General features: G+C 38.4%; 1 protein-coding gene across 1 annotated transcript; it reads right to left on the bottom strand.

Moving 5' to 3' along the window:
* Positions 1-385: 385 nt before the first annotated feature.
* LOC120526687 (olfactory receptor class A-like protein 1) lies at positions 386-1,339 on the bottom strand. Its single transcript, XM_039749844.1, has one exon. The coding sequence runs from the start codon at positions 1,337-1,339 to the stop codon at positions 386-388; it is 954 nt and encodes a 317-aa protein (XP_039605778.1).
* Positions 1,340-21,591: the final 20,252 nt, after the last annotated feature.

A 21,591-nucleotide genomic window follows, 5' to 3' on the forward strand; every position in this document is an offset into this window, starting at 1 on the left:
TATATATGTAGGGAGGTCAACTGAATGTCCAAAGGCATTAACCTTTTATTTTCATAAAATTTTCATTGGGTAAACAAATCTCTTTTGGGTGGGTAGTTGCAGTGCCCACCTGAATCCAAAACCCTGTTTCAAATGCTTAGATAAGCCAGTGAAATCTTTGATGAATGAAGCCAACCACCACCATAAGGATGTCTCCAGTGGAATTTCAAAATGATTAAAGAATGAGTTTATTTCATTAACTCAATTTCACTTTGACATGTTGGTTAAGCATTTTATCATTTGAAAAATTATTTTAACTTGCCTTGTGTTGAATGTAATAATTTACAAAGTACTTAGTTTGGCCTGCCATCTTTTAGCGTCACCAATACTTTGTCTTCTCGTATACCTATATTGCTTGAAGGCTGCTGTCTGCTGTATGAACTGGTCTCTCTGGTCTGACCAATTTTACTTTGTTTCTAACCTTAGGATTGGTGACAGTGACCACAATGGGGCACACTGACGTGTAGAGGGTTGCAAAAAAGATTCGAATGTCAGATAAAAGTGGCACCACTCTCACAACAGTCAGAGAATAAACCCAAATGGCGTTGTCGATCCCATAGAAGATATCGTAGAGGATGACCAAGGTGACCACAGCTCGGGAGGCTTTAGTTTCCGGTGTCTGTCCTGACTTGCGATCTGAGCTCCGGATGCTCTTGACTTTTTTGCTGTGGTAATAAAGAAGAAGCAGGATATACACACTCATTACGGTCATTAACAGTATAAACACAAGGTCACTAAAGAGACTGATTAGTCCTTCAATGTACAAAATGACATAATCTGGGTAGATGACAAAGCAGTACTCTAAATTAAAAGTGTAAGGAGGAACTGTATTGTTCATAAGGGAGGACACTGAATACAAGACCACATCAACATTGAGAGCATACCAGAGCACATACAGAAAAGCTATGGTGTGCATGAGGTATTGGGGGATCTGAAGTTTTAGCAGGGCAAGCTTGGAGGATGCTGGGGAGATTACTATAGCCTGGTAGGCACTGAGGAGACAAGTGAGGCTGATGGAGAGACCTCGAAAAATACGAAAGCACACGAGACTCAGTTTGCACCCAATGTCATCAAACAAGTTTCTATAACCAAAGGCAGTCAATGTCTGTGGGATGCCTCGTGTGAACGTCACCATCAGGTTTGCAAAGGCCAAGTTGCACAAGATGATGTCAGTGGTCACCAATTTGCCTTCCGTCAGTAAGGAGTGCAAGAAGGCGCTACAGACGAGCAGATTGGCAGGAATGCTGATGACCGCCAAGATGAGGAAGCCAGCTGCTTTGAAGACTTGCTTGGAATCCATTTTGTGTTCAGCCTGTGACAATCAAAATAGAGCAATAAGAGAGTGAGTGAGGATGAGGGAGCAGCTATCCTGAGCCTACACTGTTAGTGTTTAGGCCACACAGGTCAACCTCAGACAGGACTGCAGAACTCTGGGTCCAATTCCCTAATCTTAATTCTTATTTAGTTTTTATTTTTTCTCTTTCTTCATCATGTAAAGCACTTTGAGCTACATTGTTTGTATGAAAATGTGCTATATAAATAAATGTTGTTGTTGTAGACAAGGTTTCAAGAATGAATTTAAAATATAATGCATTTTTACACAATGCAGAGGTTTGTGGAATTCATTTCATACTTTCTCAGAGCCACTTAAACCAATTCAGGGTCATTGGGGACTGGGGTCTATCCTAGCAACACTTGGTGCAAGGCAAAAAAAGAACACAGTCCATCTCAGGGCTTACTCACACGTACACCCACGCTCACACATTTGAAACTGCCTGTAGCTTGACATGCATCTTTGATAATTTGGGGGGAAAACTTTGACTTTATTATCCTACAGAGAAATTTATTTACACCATAAAACTACAAAAAACATAGGACATTGGTTACACAGATAAGATAACAACAAACTGTATGACAGAAATTGTTACAGTCAGCACACACATCCATAAAGTCTGTGCAAATAATTAAAATTCCCTTCAACAATACACAATAATAATTCACAATTCAGTGGGATCCATGCAACAACTGGAATTCACAATGCTTACGGTATATCTCTGGGAATGAAACGTTTCCTCAACCTACTGCTCTTTACCCTTGGGAGCCTAAATCTGCAGCCTGATGGCTAAAAGTGAAGCTTATGAAAAACATAATAGAGGCTTGTGTCTTACAAAATCTAGTCGGCTGTCTTTCAAACATGTACGTGACACAGCTCGGTGACAGCAGGCTGCTGTAAAATAATACTTTCACTGCTAAAATGGGACAATGCTTAGTTTTTGTTCTTAATGCTAAGGTTGCAACAAATAAAAGCAAATATGTAATATGTTACAGGCCTTCTTTCCATAACACACTTAACCGTTATTCTTTTCATATTTCGTCACATCCTTTTAAGCAGTTCTGTGTGCCATCTGTACCACAGTCAAAATGTGTCAAGCAGTATCACTGAGGCACTGTCACCGATGGAACAACAAGCTAGTACTTAAGCAGTGAAGGGACATACTAATTTATATGTTAGTAAAATGACTGCCTTAGATTACAATTTGTTTAATTTATTATTGTTCTTATGGTGTGAGATATATAAAGCAGCATCTACTGACATGCACTTATGGTCAAATAACACTGAGCCTACACAGAAAGAAGAGTAGAGCAAGTATAGCAAGAGCAACAGATTTTACATTTTGGAAACCAGGGACCTAATGTATAAACGGTGCATATGCACAAAAATGTTGCGTACGCCCGTTTCCACACTCACATCGTGATGTATAAAAACTAAACTTGGTATAAAGCACATTTTCACACCAGCTCAATCTCTGGTGTACGCAAGTTCTCTGCTCGGTTTTGCAGGCTGGAGGCACCCAGCGTCAAAGCAGTGCTACTATTCCTGTGTGGTTTCCCTTTATTTTTTAGATTCACATCCCTGGAGCGACTATAACCACATATTGTTTATTAGCTTAAGACATCTCTTTGTAATCAAGCCATAATCATATAATGGTGCACAGAATGGCCAAACTATTCCAAATACTGTAGCTGCTTTTGCGTTGTTACTCTTAGTGCACCGCTGAGTATTTAACCCATTACATTTGAGTGTGGAATCACAGATGTACACAGGTCCGGTTCTAGAGGCGAAGCCGCCATCGTGCCATTTTATTTCAGCCGCCCCCTCACCCTATAATTCCTTCACCCATTTAAACACTGAACACTACAAAAATGTTTGGTTGATGTACTGCGTACTTGAGCTGCCACAATTCACGTGTTGTGACTTGCTTCAAAGTAATACGGGCAAGTTACCGACATTCAACAGGAAAAGACAAGACCCGCGCCGAGCCTGCGTTTTGTTGAGGGTGGCCTATGTTCGGCCGCCTTCGTGCATGCACACTTTGCACAGCAGCAGCTAATCGGATTGTTGGGATACAGCATCAAGCACATGCTGTCTCAGCCATGCGTACAGTCTATTTGAACTCCTTCCATACAGTACGGCAAACACTTCAGAGCGTTTCCTGTAGCAACCTCGCAATTCTGAAACAGTTTCATCACAAGAGCTCTAAACACACTCAGTCAGACCATCAAGTGTTCCTGGTAGAACTGTTTGTACTTACAAGTACAATCACCGCACTGTAAACTTGCACTACAGTTATAATATTGCACAACTTGAGTCACTTTATAAAGTGCGTATTTACATATGGTGACAACTGGATTTTAAGTCGATTTAGATTTAAATGTGCTATATTTTTGGAGCTCTTGATTTCATTTTTAAGATGAAACGCAGTACAGCATGTTTATTACATTATACAGAAACATTTTAAGCTTCATTAAAATAATGTATATTGTTAATAATTAAACATGTGAGGATATGGTGGACAGCGGCAGTGACAAGCTGGCATCCCATTCAGGGATTGTTATTGCCTCGTGCTGCATGCTTGCTGGGATTGGCACGACCCTAGACGGATAGATGGATGGAATAATTAAACATGTACTATGAAGATATTTCAATGTTTCGTAAAAGTTTTGAAGAATCGGCGATATAAGCTTACAGATGGCTTGACATCTATTGAAGAGCTGATCGTATGGTGATTGGTTACTTGGAGAAAGAAAACGAAGGAGTGGAATTGGGGATTAGTAGGTTTGAAAGAAACAGTACTGCTGCAGTAAATTATTTCATCAAATAAGAGCAGGCATCTTGTGGCAGGCAGGAACAATCTCAGACAAGGCGCCAGCTCATCTAATACTGTGCCACCGTGTCCCCATGTTTAATACATGCTTTAATTCCTATTATTATAAAAATGATATCAAGTATACATTTTAATATTTAAATTGGTAGGAGAGCTGTAATATGAATGTAATGTATTCTGTGTCCTGTTGGCAGAAAAGAAAGCCCGTTTAAGAAGCACATAGTGATACACACATATAGAACACATAGAAAGAAGCATTTAGCATGCTACTTTAGTTAGATGGGATCTGACAAACTAGTAAATTAACAGTAGAATTACCAGAGCCTACGAAAAAACTCGTAGATCCGTCCCACCTTAAATTTCTTCTTAAATCCGTTCACACCTCTCCGCCAGCGTCTTTTGTCATCTAAATATGCTGATAAAGACAATCTGCAAGCTGCTGGCTATTCCATCCCCCCACCAACTCAGAACATGCACAGATTTCTCCCAGCTCATGCCTTGATTGATTATCTGGGAGTGAAGTAGAGTTTTAGAGTGGAAATAATAGATCGTTATTTGGAACACACGCATTTCATGTGTGTTCCACTTCTACAGTAATCTGTGTAAACATATTGTTAAAACAGAAACTTTTTCATATTTTAGTAATAAATGTTACAAAATGTAGAACTATAATATGTATGAAGCCTGAAGTCCAAACATCAAATAAACACTTTCACAAAAGGTTCAAGCTTCTGTGGCTTAGTCATAATATTTGCTGACTCAGGCGCTGCAGGTCTTGACGTGCCTCAAAGACCCAAGTTTGATTCCCCATTGGGGAGAAAGTGTTACTTTTTTTTCTTTTTAACCTCAAATAGACATAAAATTTATAAATTGGTATGCACTGTCAGTTAATGAGATCGTTATATTTTCATGTGGCATGCTCCTTTTAAAATATTTTTTAACAATTGAGACTGCAATTAACATGAACAAGTGTCCTTATAACTGTTATTTTTAAGATCCATAACACACAGACAGACACTGCGTAATAGAGAGACAGACAGGCAGAGAAGTCACTAGATCTATACTAATAAAAGGCAAAGCCCTCACTCACTCACTCACTCACTCACTCATCACTAATTCTCCAACTTCCCGTGTAGGTAGAAGGCTGAAATTTGGCAGGCTCATTCCTTACAGCTTACTTACAAAAGTTGGGCAGGTTTCATTTCGAAATTCTACGCCTAATGGTCATAACTGGAAGGTATTTTTCTCCATTAACTGTAATGGAGTTGAGCTGGAATGATGTGGGGGGGCGGAGTTTTGTGTGACATCATCACGCCTCCCACGTAATCACGTGAACTGACTGTCAACGCAGTGCGTAGAAAACCAGGAAGACCTCCAAAAAGCGCTTAAGAAAACATGCATTTTATAATTGAGAAGGCAGCGAAACAATAAGAAGTGAGCGAGTGACATATACTACCATATTCATGAGTGTTGCCAGCTCGGAAAGAAAGCAAGGTGTAAACCTAAACTTTAAATTAAGTTCATAGACAGGCTACCGCTGGCGTTTCACATACCCACAGGTAATGCGGGATACAAGTTTAATGAGAGGACGCAGGATATAAACGAGAGTTTTGATCACTTTGTAACTAAGTTAAAATTGTAGGTGAAGGGGTGTGCTTATGCAAATTCCGAGAGACTGTGTTTGTGGGGATTGACAGTTAAGGCGGGTGGGGAGTCACGCCATCTCCCTCCCATCCTCATTTCATCTCGCTTTCCAAGCAACTTCGTCAGACTGCCACCAAATACTCACAGAAAAATCCACAAGTTAATACACACGCTGTCTCTAGAGTTTCTACACACTGAATCCTCCAGGCACTACTTACAAAAGGTCACATTGACAATCGTGTTACGTTATTTTTAAAATCTTTCCTTTTCTTAGCACAAGCACAGCTGAGAAGCTTCGATGCATGTGCTCCATAACGCGCTAAAAATAATGCATTTAATCACACTTTGCATTACAAGCAAAGGGGAGCTTTTGTCAATGCATGATTTCCTGGTACACGGATTACATTGATCAGCGCATCCGATTCATTTTACCCTCGCACCACCTTAGTTTGAGAAGAAGTATGAAAAATATGAGGTTAACACAGAAAACAGATCACCAATTCAAGCTTTATGAATAATCGATTGCCATCAATAATTGTTTTGGTAAAGCCATCCTCCTTCCATTTTATAATTTTTCCGCCACTAGCCATGATTAAATGAACGGTAAAAAGTAAGAGCAAAGCGAGGGTGACTTATTTAGGCAGGCATATATATGACAGCAACACTCATGACAATGTCAATCATGTTACGCTATTATTAAAATGTTTCCTTTTCTTTTTCATTACTTCTTTAACACACTACTTCTCCGCTGCGAGGCGCGGGTATTTTGCTATATATATATATATATGAATGACCTCCAAAGAGCGCTGAGACTTTTGATATCATGAACGTGTCTGCAAACTGGGGTCTCCTGCCCAGCAAAAGTCGAGCAGCCAGCGCTGCATAGCTGTGCCGCCTTTGAGACGCTGACTGCGCTTCTGCCTTAAGTCAAAGTGAGCACTTTTAATTTTTTCATCCTCCCCTGCGCTATAGCCCAGACAAGTGCAAACACGGACCCCTTTTCTACACCACGGCAAAATAATATTAAGGCGATTCACACTTTCTTTGCACGATATCGATTATCAGGTCCTCACCTCGAATTATGAAGACACGCACACGAGTGCAGGACTGACAGTGCCATCACAGCCGATTAATGGCGGGACGCCTCACCAGTCTACACAAGACCCACCGCGACTGTCCCCAAAAGGCGATCATAACGCCAGCAAACACATCTCTATACTATATAAAAGAAAAGGCAACTTTCCTTTCTTTACACCTTTTTCCTTTTATCCCAAACCAAAGCCTTTCTCTCTTAACACTGCAGAGGACACAAAACTAATTTTCTTTAAATGCCGGTAAGGCACATTACCAGAGGCACAAATTTGAACGTTCACATAGAACATGTAATTTCAATGTACCTGTACTTCTTAAAACGTTAATGTTTTACTGTTTAATAACTTATAGACTATAATTTATTATTTTTCCTTTGCACTCAGTGACCAAACCTATACACACACATATAGACACATACAAACATACACACAAGTATATGTATGTGTATATATATATATACACACACACACATATACATACATACATACACACATATATATAATTTGTGTGTGTGTATGTATGTGTGTGTATATATGATGTAGATAGGTATGTATGTATATATGAAGATATGTATGTGTATATATGTATATGTATATATATATATATATATATATATATGTATGTATGTATGTATGTATGTATGTGTGTGTGTGTGTGTGTGTATATATGACAGCAGCAATCCAAGCTGTGAGAAAACAGTAAAAAGGAGGCGTGTCAGACGTCGTGGTACATTTTCTGATGTAGCTGCGAAAACAACTTCGTGACGCTGCCGCCAAATACACAAAACAATTACTTTGACAATCATGTTACATTATTTTTAAAATGTTTCCTTTTCTTTTTCATAACTTCTTTAACACATGACATCACTGTGACGCGGGTATTTTGCTATATATATATATATCACAGCGACACTCATAACAGTGACAAAACAATTACATTGACAATCATGTTACGTTATTTTCAAAATGTTTCCTTTTCTTTATCTTTTCTTCTTTAACACACTACTTCTCCGCTGCCAAGCGCGGGTATATATATATATATATAGATAGATAGAGATATATATATATAGATAGATATGAGAACAACATATATATATATATAGATACATAGATATATATATATATATAGATAGATATGAGAACAACACTCATATCAATGACAAAACAATTACATTAACAACCATGTTACGTTATTTTTAAAATTTTTCCTTTTCTTTTTCGTACCTTCTTTAACACACTACTTCTCCGCTGCGAAGCGCGGGTATTCTGCTAGTATATAAATAAACAGGGAAGGCACATGTACTGAAAGAAAAAAAAGATCAACATGTGCATTGATCCTGCTGAACAACGCACAGGTAAATATCTGACTCTAAGTAACAGTGCAAGTATAGATGCAAACCAAGTGAATGTGTGTACTGTATAATATTAACAAAAAGAGCAGATAATTACTACTGAAAACAGCAAATGTAGGAGTGAGTGGGAATCGAACCAGGGACTCTTGATTACACTTGGTTTGCGCCTATACTTGGAGTCAGGGGTCCGTGGGTTTGGGGTGGGGGTGTTAGAGCGCGTAAGCTTATTCAGTGCACCAGAATCAACGCACATGTTGATATTTTTTTTCTTTCAATACATGTGCCTTACCTGTTAATTTATATACAGTATCTTATTTTGTTAACTTATTTCATTACATTGTATTAGGAACTCATTGAGTTTACTAAAAATGTGCCTCAGTCATTTCAATTAATATCTATATAATCTGACTTTAAATCTATATATTCAGGAATGAGGTTATTAGTTCAGATGCTGACTTTATATATTTGGTAATGACTTTATATATTCTAACTCTGACTTTATATATTCAGGAATGACTTTATATATTCTGACGCTGACTTTATATTTTCAAGTTTTGACTTTATATATTCGGGAATGACTTTATACAGTATATTAACATTTTGACTTTATATATTCCAAAAATCATTTTAATTGCCTGTTTGGCACCCCATAGGCACTGCATAATAGATATATAAAAAAATAGCTAAAGGGATAGATATATAGATCGATAGGAAGGAAAGGCACTATATAATAGTCAGACAGGGAAGCTGCTATATAATAATAAAATTACTGTTATTACTATATAGATAGACAGGGAATTCAGGCAGGCAGGCAGAGCGGCGAAGGTTAAAAAGAAAAAAATTTCTCCCCAGCGGGGAATCAAACTCAAGTCTGCTGCGCTCTGAGTCAGCAAATCTTAACAGTACGCCACGGAAGCTGTTGTATTGTTCTTGAACTTTTTGTGAAAGTGTTTATTTGATGTTTGGACTTCAGGCTTCACACATTCTCTAGTTTATGCCTACATTTTGTAACAAAGTTTCTGTTTTAACAATGTGTTTACACAGATTACTGTAGAAACAACACACATGAAATGCGTGTGTTCCAAATAACGATCTATTATTTCCACTCTAAAACTCTACTTCACTCCCAGATAATCAGTCAAGGCATGAGCTGGGAGAGGTTTGTGCACGTTCTAAGTCAATGGGGGGATGGAATAGTCGGCTGCTTGCAGCTTGTCTTTATCAGCACATTTAGAGGGCAGAGGATGCTGGCGGAGAGGTGTGAACTGATTTAAGAAGCGATTTAAGGTGGGAGGGATGTATGAGTTTTTTCGTAGGCTCTGGTAATTCTAGTCTATTCTTAAATGATTTTAAGATGAAGTTTATAACGTACTACTTTAATGACAAAATAAATTATGTGATTAAAGTGGAAATTTCTAGGTTTAAGTTGACATTTGGACATTTTTTTCAACTGTGTCCCTATTTTGTTTTTCTTTTCTCTGTACCCTAATACGCTTCCATATGACACTTAGACGGTGAATTACGACTCACCTTTTCATGGCCACTTTGATATCTGACCACTTCTTATTTATTTCGGGCACTTTGTGACTTTCTGAACTTGAACTTTTGAGTTTCATCGCCACTCTGTTATTCAATCAATTTCCTTTTGTTGTTTAAATCACTGCTTAACCCAACAAATAGTAAGTTTTTCCTTGCCTCATCTTGGTATTCACTGAAATTATTCTGGGAGGGGCGACAGGCACATGCATCAGCGTTATATTTAAGGCAGACCGGGATTTATGTAGCGGAAGAACGTAGAAGTTGGCGTACGCACAGATTTATGCATCTGGATTTTTTTGTACACACGCACATTTCCGCTTTTGCCATATGCCATGTTTTAATGTGAATTCTACGCATGGTATTATGCATGAGCCCCCTGGATACGAATAGATTGCTATCTACTGTATATATTACATATAGTGCCTGTCTTGCAGGCACAACACATAAGAAATTCAATGAAGGAATGGCAATTAATAAATCATTATTAAGAAATAAAAAATGAATTAATCAAAGATAATAAATTAACAGAGACACGACCTCCCTATGATCCTTAACTGGATAAGCAGGTTAGAAAAATGCATTGATGAAATAAAACAGGGCTACACCCTTACTTGAGGATACTGCAATTAGAGGCAAACAAGTTTTAAATCCTGACTTGAAAAATGCCATGAATAGCAGCAGCTGAAGAATCTATCCAACCTCTTAGACCTGGCCCAGATGAGACAGTGCTTCTGAGCAGCTGATTCCAGTGTGAGGGTCACCTTCATTTATATAAATTGGTAATCTGGTAGTTTTTTTTTTTATGGGAAATGGATACCAGTCTATAAAATCTGCAGATTAGTCAAGAAGTCATCAGTGTGGAGGTGTTTGTATAACTTTGGTGTAAAGTACTTAGGTTTGAAGTCCACTTGTGGTCTTCATCAGTTATCTTTTTAGGTTTGAAGTCCACCTGTGGTTGTCATCAGTTGTCTTGATGTGTTTTTGCACTTTGGCTTTTCCTCAGTTTGTTTTACTGTGTGTTTATCTGCTGCTGCTTCTACTTTGCCTCAAGGGTGGTGAGTGTTATTAGTTTAGTAAGTTACATATCGGTAATGCTTAGCTTCTAATTTTCCTTGTCATGTTTCACCGGTCACTACATTGTTATTAACAATTATGATATTTAGTTCTTGATCTATATTCTTACTTTTAAAGTTATTTTTATTCTTGCAATAATTATGTTATATTTGTGTGTTTAATGTGGAAGCAATCATCAAATTAAATTTCTTGTACGTGTAAACATACCTTACTAATAATGTGATTCCATTCCATTCCAAAGATTTTAATGATTCTGGCTGCACTGTACCACTATTAATCAAGTCTCTTTTTCTGAGCCTGCCTGGGGTCTTTCAAGTTTGAATAAACAGTGTAAAATACTCACTTTGATCATTTTTGAATCTTATAGTTTGACTTTTAATTGTGTGAGGAAAAATGAATATAGTAATAAGATATCAAACTTCTATAGGCAAGTCATTGACACCTGGCATCCAGTGCTTCAGAGGCAAAAGTGCCATTCATCTGTGGCCATAAGTCAGGATGGAAAATGTTATTCCTTTTACACCTTTGAAGAAGCTTTTCACAGTTTTAAAGAGAAAATAATTTAACATTTTATTTTTATGATGGATCACAAGAACCTGCAGTAAAAGAAAGGTTCGCACAAATTTTACATTACTAATATTTGAAAATATGAGAAAATGATCTTGGAATTTTACTACTTATTTCATTTTAGTCACTTATCAGAAGATACTGCTTGTGCAGTTTTGAGAGCAAAATCAAAATTCTTGGAGATAAAGAATGCCGCAGAATGAAAACAAGAAAGAATATGGACATAAATTAGTTCACGGACTTGGTTAGCTTTTTTCAACGTTGGGACAATTTTAAATGTTCTGGTTACTTAATCAAAGAGTTTGTTGTCACAGTTTCCTTCCTTGTGTCTTGCAGGCTCTGGCCTTTCTTCACCTCTGTTGTGGTTTAAACCAATATTCTGGTGTATTCATAGACTTGGTTAGCTGGGTTGAAAGTTAGAGCATTTACTTCATTAAAATGTTTTATGATTACATTTATTTTTTGTTTATTATGTATTTTGTGATAGTGAGCCAAATTAGAAGATAACAGTGATAAAAGAATGTAAGTTCATGTGTCTGTAGTGTCCATAAAACATCTCTTAATACCATTTTACAATATCAATTGAGTGAAGTTGTTTTCACAGACAGCAGAGTCCAACCCAAGTGGCTTAAAGACTTCTATGCTTTTGTTAGATGTCGCATGTGGATGCTCAGTGGCTAATTGGAGTTCAAATTTTTTAAACGTAACATTCTTCAAAGAAATAACCCATGGAAGTTTCAAATCTCTGCTAGTCTCAACCTAAAAATGTTGGCTGCTACTGACATGACAGATAGCACATCATTATGGTGTTTTGCTTATAAATTAAACTGTCTGATGAATACTAAACCATTGAAATCTTTAGATAATACAGCGATAAGTTACACAAGTAGTAATTGTAGCAGAAAATGTCATCAAGCCATCTTTCATACAATTTTAACTTTTCTGTTAGTTGTTTTTTTTTTACATTTTTTACTTTTACAGATATAAACATCTTGTCACTGACCTGCATCGCCTTCAAGGTGGAGAACAAGTGAGCTGCTATGACTATGACCATGGTTTATGTAGGATGTTGCACAGCCACAGAGACAAGTACAGGGTGAGATGCAAGCAGAAGCAGATGAATAACAAAAGCACAATTAAAGTCTCTGGCCACTATAATTTTATGAATGTTCACTTTAAGATTGGATGCAATGTGTTTGGATGAAGTCTCTATCATCCCTATTGAGTGAGTAGGTATTTATCAAAATCTCTTTACAAATCTTTTAAAATAAATTACCCATAAAGGTCATATATTATCCTTTAGAATCACATACTACACCTGATACTACAAATGAAATTGTTCTATGTATTAAGATTCCCACACCTTTGGTTTTCTTTAGATAGATAGATAGATAGATAGATACTTTATATAGCTGGAGTGGAATATGTGGCCAGTCCAATCTCTTTGCAATCAAAACTGATCCTTGCTGATTAAGCGAATCTCCTGTAAAAATACTATCTTGATGTTTAGACCTGTTAGGTGAGAGAATACTTTCTTTTTAATTCATGATTGAGACCTTTGACATTCCAGCTTACAAGGTTCACAGTGTGATCATAGAGATATTGCTTCTGAACTTCTATTCTCATTTTATAGTCCTAAATTAAGGTAGTACATTATTACATATGATAGTTTTAACCTTGATTTCCAATATTGCGAGGAGTTATGGCTATGAAGTGTGTTGGCACTTAAAATTGTGGGAATAAAAAGGATAGATCAAAACTAGCTTCCTCTCTTTCTCCCTCATCCCAGACCCCATACCCTCCCATTTTGCCTCCCCAAGTGAGGCTAGACCACAATTCACAAAGTTCTCTGACATGCCAGTGTTTTAAATCTAGACCTGGATAGGTCTTCATTTGACCTGTTCAACACTTTGCATGTGCATGGATCAAACTACTCTATACCAGTCCTGAAGCTTCAGTTTGTATTAACAACATTATTTCAGACTACTTCATATTAGAATGCAATACTAGACAAGGATGCCCCTTGTCACCACTGCTACTTGCAATCACAATTGAGCCATTGGCTTTTTATTTTTGAAATGCATCAGAGATAAAGGGGATTTTCTGAGAAGGACTTGAACAGAAAATATCACTGTATGCCGATGCTATAGTACTGTATATATCAAACCCATTAAATTCTGTGTCTACAGCCCTAACAGCGCTAGCAGAATTTCAAAAGATATCTGGACTTGCAATTAATTTGAAAAAAAGTGTGCTCTTTCCAGTGAATTCTGTAGCAAACAAAATAAGTTTGGACACCTTCCCTTTTATCATTGCAGATCAATTTAAATACCTGGGGGTCAACATCACACCTCACACCTTTTTCTATTCCAGAAATATTGATCGGTCTTAAGGACTCAGATAGTATTTCTATAATGTATGTAAACATTTTAAAGTCATTTCTTTCAAAGATCCCAGAGAACAGTGGGAAAGGATCTCTTACTCAACATTTCGGAAAAGGAGTGGAAGGCAGCCACACACTGAATTCACTTGAGCTCCACAAGTGCAAAATATTCAAATTCTTTTATCGAGCATATCTGTCTCATTTGAAATTGTCCAAAATGTTTCCAGGGCAACATCCAATCTGCAAACATTGCAATCGAGCCCCAGCTTCACTGGGTCACATGTTTTGGGCGTGTACCGAATTAACATCATTCTGGATGAAAATTTTTAAATGCCTGTCAGACAGCCTTGGTGTTACAATCCCACCTAATTCACTAACAGTTGTGTTTGGTGGTGCAATGTGGTGGACTCCCAGATGGTTTTAAAGTGGAGAAGAACAAACAAACTAATTGCCATTACTTCACTACTGCATTGGCAAGTAGACTTGTCTTGCTCAACTGGAAGGATCCTATCCCACCTCTTTTAACTCAGCGGGATCTGTGCAAAATTTTTTTAAAACCTGGCAGGATCTAATGAATAACATTATAGAGTAAGCATATATATATATATATATATATATATATATATATATATATATATATATATATATATATAACCGGCAAAGTTTGAAATCCGGCATTCTATAGAATGCCTAGGCATTGTATATTATGCCCAAAACTAGCCGGCAATGTATGAAACGATTCATATTTCACACATTTCCTAGGCATTTTATAGAATGCCAAATGAGAAACCGGCAAAGCATGAAATACATCTCCGATTCATTTTGAATATCAAGTGGCAAGGCACGTGACTTTTAATGCGCGCCTCAGGCTTACAATTTGCCAGTTGCACTTTGCGTTTTGTTCGGGAGTGTCAAAATACGCAATTTTACTTAAATTTGTTCAACAAAAAATTTGCTTTTTTACTGTGCTCCATGAAGGTGATTCACGCAATATATTGGCAGTTGTAATGAGTGTGACAGAGGATGGTTTTTACAGACTTAGAACTTCTGAAGGAGTTTTAAAACAAGTATATGCGAGATCACAATTCACTTTATGCCCTAAGAACTTGCTTAGAATTGAAGATATTCCTGACCATGAAATTTCTCTCCGGTCAGTTGCAATTGCTCAGTCCAGTGGAAGCGGCCAAGGATTTGTCAAATGTATGTGTAAAACAAAGTGCCAAAATATGAAATGTCTTTGCGTGAAAAATGTAATGAAATGTAATTCAAAATGTCATTCAAGCCTACCATGTTGCAACAAGTAGGTTAATTTTAATTTCTTATTTTTTATATGAAAATTTTGTTTCCCTTAATAAGAAAGGCATACATTTTGTTTTGTACTACTTTCATTTTTCTTTACGTATTTTGAATATTTTTTTTTAATGGCACTCTCATTATTTTTTTCAGAATAACATTTGTATTTTTGAGGAATGCGCGTCATTTGTATAATAGCCTTATCAGAACCGTTTTTCATACTTTGCCTAAATAGCATTTGTCATTCTATAGAATGCCTAGGTATTATATACAATGCCTAGGGAAAGTGTGTAATAATTCACATATTTCATACACTGCCTAAAAACGCCGGGCATTATATACAATGCCTAGGTATTCTATAGGATGCCGGCTTTTTATACTTTGCCGTAATATATATATATATATATATATATATATATATATATATATATATATAATATACAAGCTGGTATAAGAATGGCTTGCATAAAAAATTATGTTTAATATGTAAAGATCACTATTTCATATCTTTATCACTACAAACTACCTATATAGTTTATTCAGACTAGCCTGATATGATTTTTACTGGTCTGCAAAGCAGGATACAAGTAATTGTGGTCTGCTATCTAAAAATCATAAAATAAGGAAGTCAGATTTCAGGTCCTGTGTCTGCCCGAGCAGTTATATATATATAAAGTACTGTACATGCTCATGAACTAGGTACTACAGAATAGTACTGTCCATTAACACAAATTCAAAATTATATTGATCAAGGAGATATAATCAACATGAAGTGTGTCTGATAGATGGAGTGCTTATTTTCAGAAATACTCTTGCAATGACAGCCATTTGGCTCGTGTAAATTTTGACTTTTTCAGTCTTTTACATTTTCTCACCATATTGCAAAAATTGTCTTGCCCACATTTCTTCCAGAAAACAAAGATATCTTCTTATGACTTGTGTGTGTGTCTATGTGAGAGCCATGAATTCAACTAGAATCCAATCCTGGATCTCATTCAAATGTCTCTGTACACAATAAGTGTTATTGCTTAAATTCCTATTTTAGGAAATAAGGAATGGTTGGTGAATGTTCTGGAGTTGAACTTTGTAAGATTACTTTTTCTTTTGGATTAATAGTGTGAGAGTAGCAATGAAAAATGAAAGACAAATCCCTTACATGCTGTGGAAATTCTTGTTAGGATTTGATCTACTTTAATGCCTGCTGCGATCTCATCCTGACATGTTTGAGACTTTTTGACCAGACCCCACTTCACCTCAACTTTCTGTCCCAAAAAGCTCTTACCTTTGTGTGAACACGATCCAAGCCTAGAAATATTCCTTCTCCCCTTCTGAGTGCTTGTGAGCCTTCATTTATACTCTCCAGCACCAAGGGGAGCCTCCTGAGATAGTGATGTAACTGTTTAAGCATGGCTCACAGCACAAAGAAGTGAATGCTGTGTGACAATGAGGCAGGTGAGGAGAATCAAAGGCAGGTGGGTCAGTTTGAAAACCACACGTCTGGTTAAGGCACTGGAGACTTGTTTTTTTCACTTGACAGTGGCATTTTGGAAGAAGGATGAGCTAAGACTAGAGAAGAGTGGAAAAAGACTAGAGGTTATTATAAAATTCAGAATAGTACAGTATATTAACTGCTGCATTTTGACACTGACATTGGCTTGTTTTTGACTTTGATATGCTGTTTTCTTGTCTTGCTGCATAATGTGCAAGCTGGCAGAAAGGTAATAATGTCACCTCACACACATTCACTTATCTAACTTCCAAATGAGGGAAGACAAGATGGGCTCAGGATACAAACACTTCAAAATCTGACAGACATAATAGCCTTTTGATAAAGAAGAAGGAAATGAAAGATGACTTGAAGACAAAGATCTCTTCACCCTGTACAGCAAAGACTGTAAAAGCAATTAATCCTGTAATGCGTGATGAACACAGATGAACCTCATGTTTTAGTGAAGAGGAACTGAGCTGACGTTACTGTTTCAAGTCTCAGATGATTTCTGTTGATTTTAGTTATATTAATAAATGCTTTGCAAAGAGCCTTATAATGATATATTTTTAAAAAAGGTGCTATATGTTGATAATAAATACTTCTGTCACTCTATTAACTGGAATATGTTATAAATATTTGGTCAGAGTTGAACAAAGGCCATGCTGGCTGACACTGTTGGGGTAAATAGTAATATAAATAAATTATCAGCTAAGTTGAACATAGCTAATGCCTGTGTATGTGTGTATAAATATATATATGTATAAATATATATATATATATATATTTATCTATCTATATACATATTGTGGTGGATTGCCGGCATTTTACTCCGGCCCTCACCCCCTGGCCGCTAGGAGGAGCTCTCCTGAGAGCATATACGGGCCCCGAATTCCAGCAGGGCCTCATGGATTATGTAGTTTTTATACACAGCCCTGCTGGATACCTTGGGGGCCACTGGGAGTCGCTGTCGGGCACCATGATTCGGAAGTTCGTCACAGGAAGAGCGACGGGCTTCCGGGGTGAAGAAAAGTACTGTTTACCCTGACCCGGAAGGAATAAGGACTTGTGGAACTGTTGGGCAGAAAGACTTCCGGGTCAGGAGGAATAAAAGGACTCTGGGAACTCCCAGACAACGAGCTGAGCTGGGTGGTAGGAGGGCAACGCGTCTGGGAGTGGAGGATTGTGATTATTATTTGGTTATTTGTTGTTATTGTGATTTATGAATATAGTGGAGTGGAGGGTGCTTGGTGCACATTATTATAATAAATATAATTATTGTGGCAATTTTACCAGGTGTTTGGCGTGGTACCTAAGGGTTCAAGGGAGCACTACTGCCCCCTACTGCGACAATATATATATATATATTGTCACACATGTGTGATTGGGAGGCAGCTAAAGGGCATGAATAATGGTAAGGGGTTCCAGCCTCTCTAATGACATCACTTCTTGTCTCTGCACATAAAGCCACCATCTTTGACAACCTGCCTCAGTTCTGTTTTGGAATCAAACCTGTAAACAGCTCCTAAGAATTACCCATTTGCAGCCAGGGAACATTATAAGGGCGGCTGCCCCAAACCTTTATTGATGTTTTTGGCTCATTCTTTGTGATATATATATATATATATATATATATATATATATATATATATATATATATATTGTGAACTTGGACCCAGACACAGGCAGACGGACAACATAGTTCCAACCACACACTATTTATTTACAATTATTATATACAATTCGTGCTCACAAACCCCAGTGCCTCTTGCAGTCCAGGCCACACTCTCAGTCACTGTGCCTCTCTCTCGACCGCCTCCCGTCCTCTCTCCAGCTCTGTCCTCTTCCACCTGACATCCACTATCGACTGAAGGGAGGCGGCCCCTTATATGGGAACCCGGATAGGCTCCAGCTGCTTCCCGGCAATCAGTCATGGCCACACCCCAGTGTGGCAGAAGTGCTGGCTGCGCACCCGGAAGCCGGCCGGGTGTCCCCTGTTCTCTTCCCCCCAGCATTTCCTGGTGTGGCGGAAGTGCTGGGCTCCAGGGTTCCTCAGGCACCTGGTTGGCCCCCAATACAACCAGGGCAATCGCCCCCTTGCGGTCTGGAGGAGGCACAAGCCCTCCTCCGGTCCTCCTGGGTGTCCCGACCGGGCTCCAGCCCGCATCGTGGCCATGGGTCCCTACAGGGCTGGGCTTCCAAGCCCTTTACCCAAGGCCCCCTTCATAACCAGGACGGACGCCCCCTCACGGTCTGGAGGAGGCACAAGTCTATATATATATACAAACCGGATTCCAAAATAGTTGGGACACTATACAAATCGTGAATAAAAACTGAATGCAATGCTGTGGAGGTGCCAACTTCTAATATTTTATTCAGAATAGAACATAAATCACGGAACAAAAGTTTAAACTGAGAAAATGTGTCATTTTAAGGGAAAAATATGTTGATTCAGAATTTCATGGTGTCAACAAATCCCAAAAAAGTTGGGACAAGGCCATTTTCACCACTGTGTGGCATCTCCCCTTCTTCTTACAACTCTCAACAGACGTCTGGGGACCGAGGAGACCAGTTTCTCAAGTTTAGAAATAGGAATGCTCTCCCATTCTTGTCTAATACAGGCCTCTAACTGTTCAATCGTCTTGGGCCTTCTTTGTCGCACCTTCCTCTTTATGATGCACCAAATGTTCTCTATAGGTGAAAGATCTGGACTGCAGACTGGCCATTTCAGTACCCGGATCCTTCTCCTACGCAGCCATGATGTTGTGATTGATGCAGAATGTGGTCTGGCATTATCTTGTTGAAAAATGCAGGGTCTTCCCTGAACGAGATGATGTCTCGATGGGAGCATATGTTGTTCTAGAACCTGAATATATTTTTCTGCATTGATGGTGCCTTTCCAGACATGCAAGCTGCCCATGCCACACGCACTCATGCAACCCCATACCATCAGAGATGCAGGCTTCTGAACTGAGCGTTGATAACAACTTGGGCTGTCCTTGTCCTCTTTGGTCCGGATGACATGGTGTCCCAGATTTTCAAAAGAACTTGAATCGTGACTCGTCTGACCACAGAACAGTCTTCCATTTTGCCACACTCCATTTTAAATGATCCCGGCCCAGTGACAACGCCTGAGCTTGTGGATCTTGCTTAGAAATGGCTTCTTCTTTGCACTGTAGAGTTTCAGCTGGCAATGGCGGATGGCACGGTGGATTGTGTTCACTGACAATGGTTTCTGGAAGTATTCCTGAGCCCATTCTGTGATTTCCTTTACAGTAGCATTCCTGTTTGTGGTGCAGTGTCGTTTAAGGGCCCGGAGATCACGGGCATCCAGTATGGTTTTACGGCCTTGACCCTTACGCACAGAGATTGTTCCAGATTCTCTGAATCTTCGGATGATGTTATGCACAGTTGATGATGATAGATGCAAAGTCTTTGCAATTTTTCGCTGGGTAACACCTTTCTGATATTGCTCCACTATCTTTCTGCACAACATTGTGGGAATTGGTGATCCTCTACCCATCTTGGCTTCTGAGAGACACTGCCACTCTGAGAAGCTCTTTTTATACCCAATCATGTTGCCAATTGACCTAATTAGTGTTTATTGGTCTTCCAGCTCTTCGTTATGCTCAAATTTATTTTTTCCAGCCTCTTATTGCTACTTGTCCCAACTTTTTTGGGATTTGTTGACACCGTGAAATTTTGAATCAACATATTTTTTCTTTAAAATGATACATTTACTCGGATTAAACGTTTGATCTGTCATCTACGTTCTATTACAAATAAAATATTGACATTTGCCATCTCCACATCATTGCATTCAGTTTTTATTCACAATTTGTTTAGTGTCCCAACTTTTTTGGAATCCAGTTTGTATATATATATATATAGTCACACATGCATGTTTGAGAACCAACTTCCTGGCCTTTTTAAGGTATGTGGTGCCACCCTGGAGTGAGAGCGAGCCTTGACGCTAACTGTCTTGTTTCTCTCCACCACAGTTCCAGTTCACAGTGCCCCATGAAACCAACTAACTTTGCCCCATCACCAAGCAAGCCCTACCTCTTTCTGGACCAGAGCATATAAAATTAGCTGTCTGCGCACTTGTCACACAGACTTTCTGCACAAGGCAACTTGGAGTTAGATGCTTTCCTTTTGCTATAAGCACTATGTGTGTTTGGCACACTTGTGCACCCATTTATTTCTTTGACTTTGAAAAGTTTCAGTTATCTTGCAATTATACGGGGTGGCCCAGCTGGCAATCCAGCTATTTTTGAGTCTCTATTAATTACTCTTGTTTCATTATATATATATATCTATATATATATGTAGTAGTAGTCCCCCGTGGCTCCGCCTGCGTATTGGTGAAACAGGACAAACAGGTATTGCTAGCTAAGCAGAGGCAAGCTACACTCCAAAATGTGGCCAGAGGTAGACTGATTTGTATGGAGGCCTGGGTTCCCCACACCTGATGTAACGCTTCCCCCTCCCTTCAGCCCACAGCTTGTGTCTTGGATTAGTGTGAATATATCGCTCCTGCAAGTGAGTATGATACTTAGAGCAATGAGAGAAGATGCAAAATCAACCAAAATATTAAAATTATAGAAAAAAAAAACGTAAATCTGTTAAGTAGTTCACTAACTAGGTGGAAGGAAAGGTAAACTCCGAGGCTGGCACATGAGTGAAGAGGGCCTTGCCCGGCTCCCCTCTCCTGACGTCACGCTTCCCACTCCCCTCGGCCCGCAGCCTCTATCTTAGATGAGCGTGAATAAGTCACTCCTACAGGCAAACTACGATACTTAGTGTGATGACAGAAGTCGCAAAATCAACCAGAATGTTCAAGCAAATTATAGAAAAAAAATCCAATTGGATTTTTATATAAATATAGTACATGTACAGGCTAATTTTTTTTTAACTTTTTCTTTCAATGTAATAAAAATAAAAATCTCATCTAATT

This window comes from Polypterus senegalus, chromosome 3 (assembly GCF_016835505.1).
Source record: "Polypterus senegalus isolate Bchr_013 chromosome 3, ASM1683550v1, whole genome shotgun sequence".
Lineage (NCBI taxonomy): Eukaryota > Metazoa > Chordata > Cladistia > Polypteriformes > Polypteridae > Polypterus > Polypterus senegalus.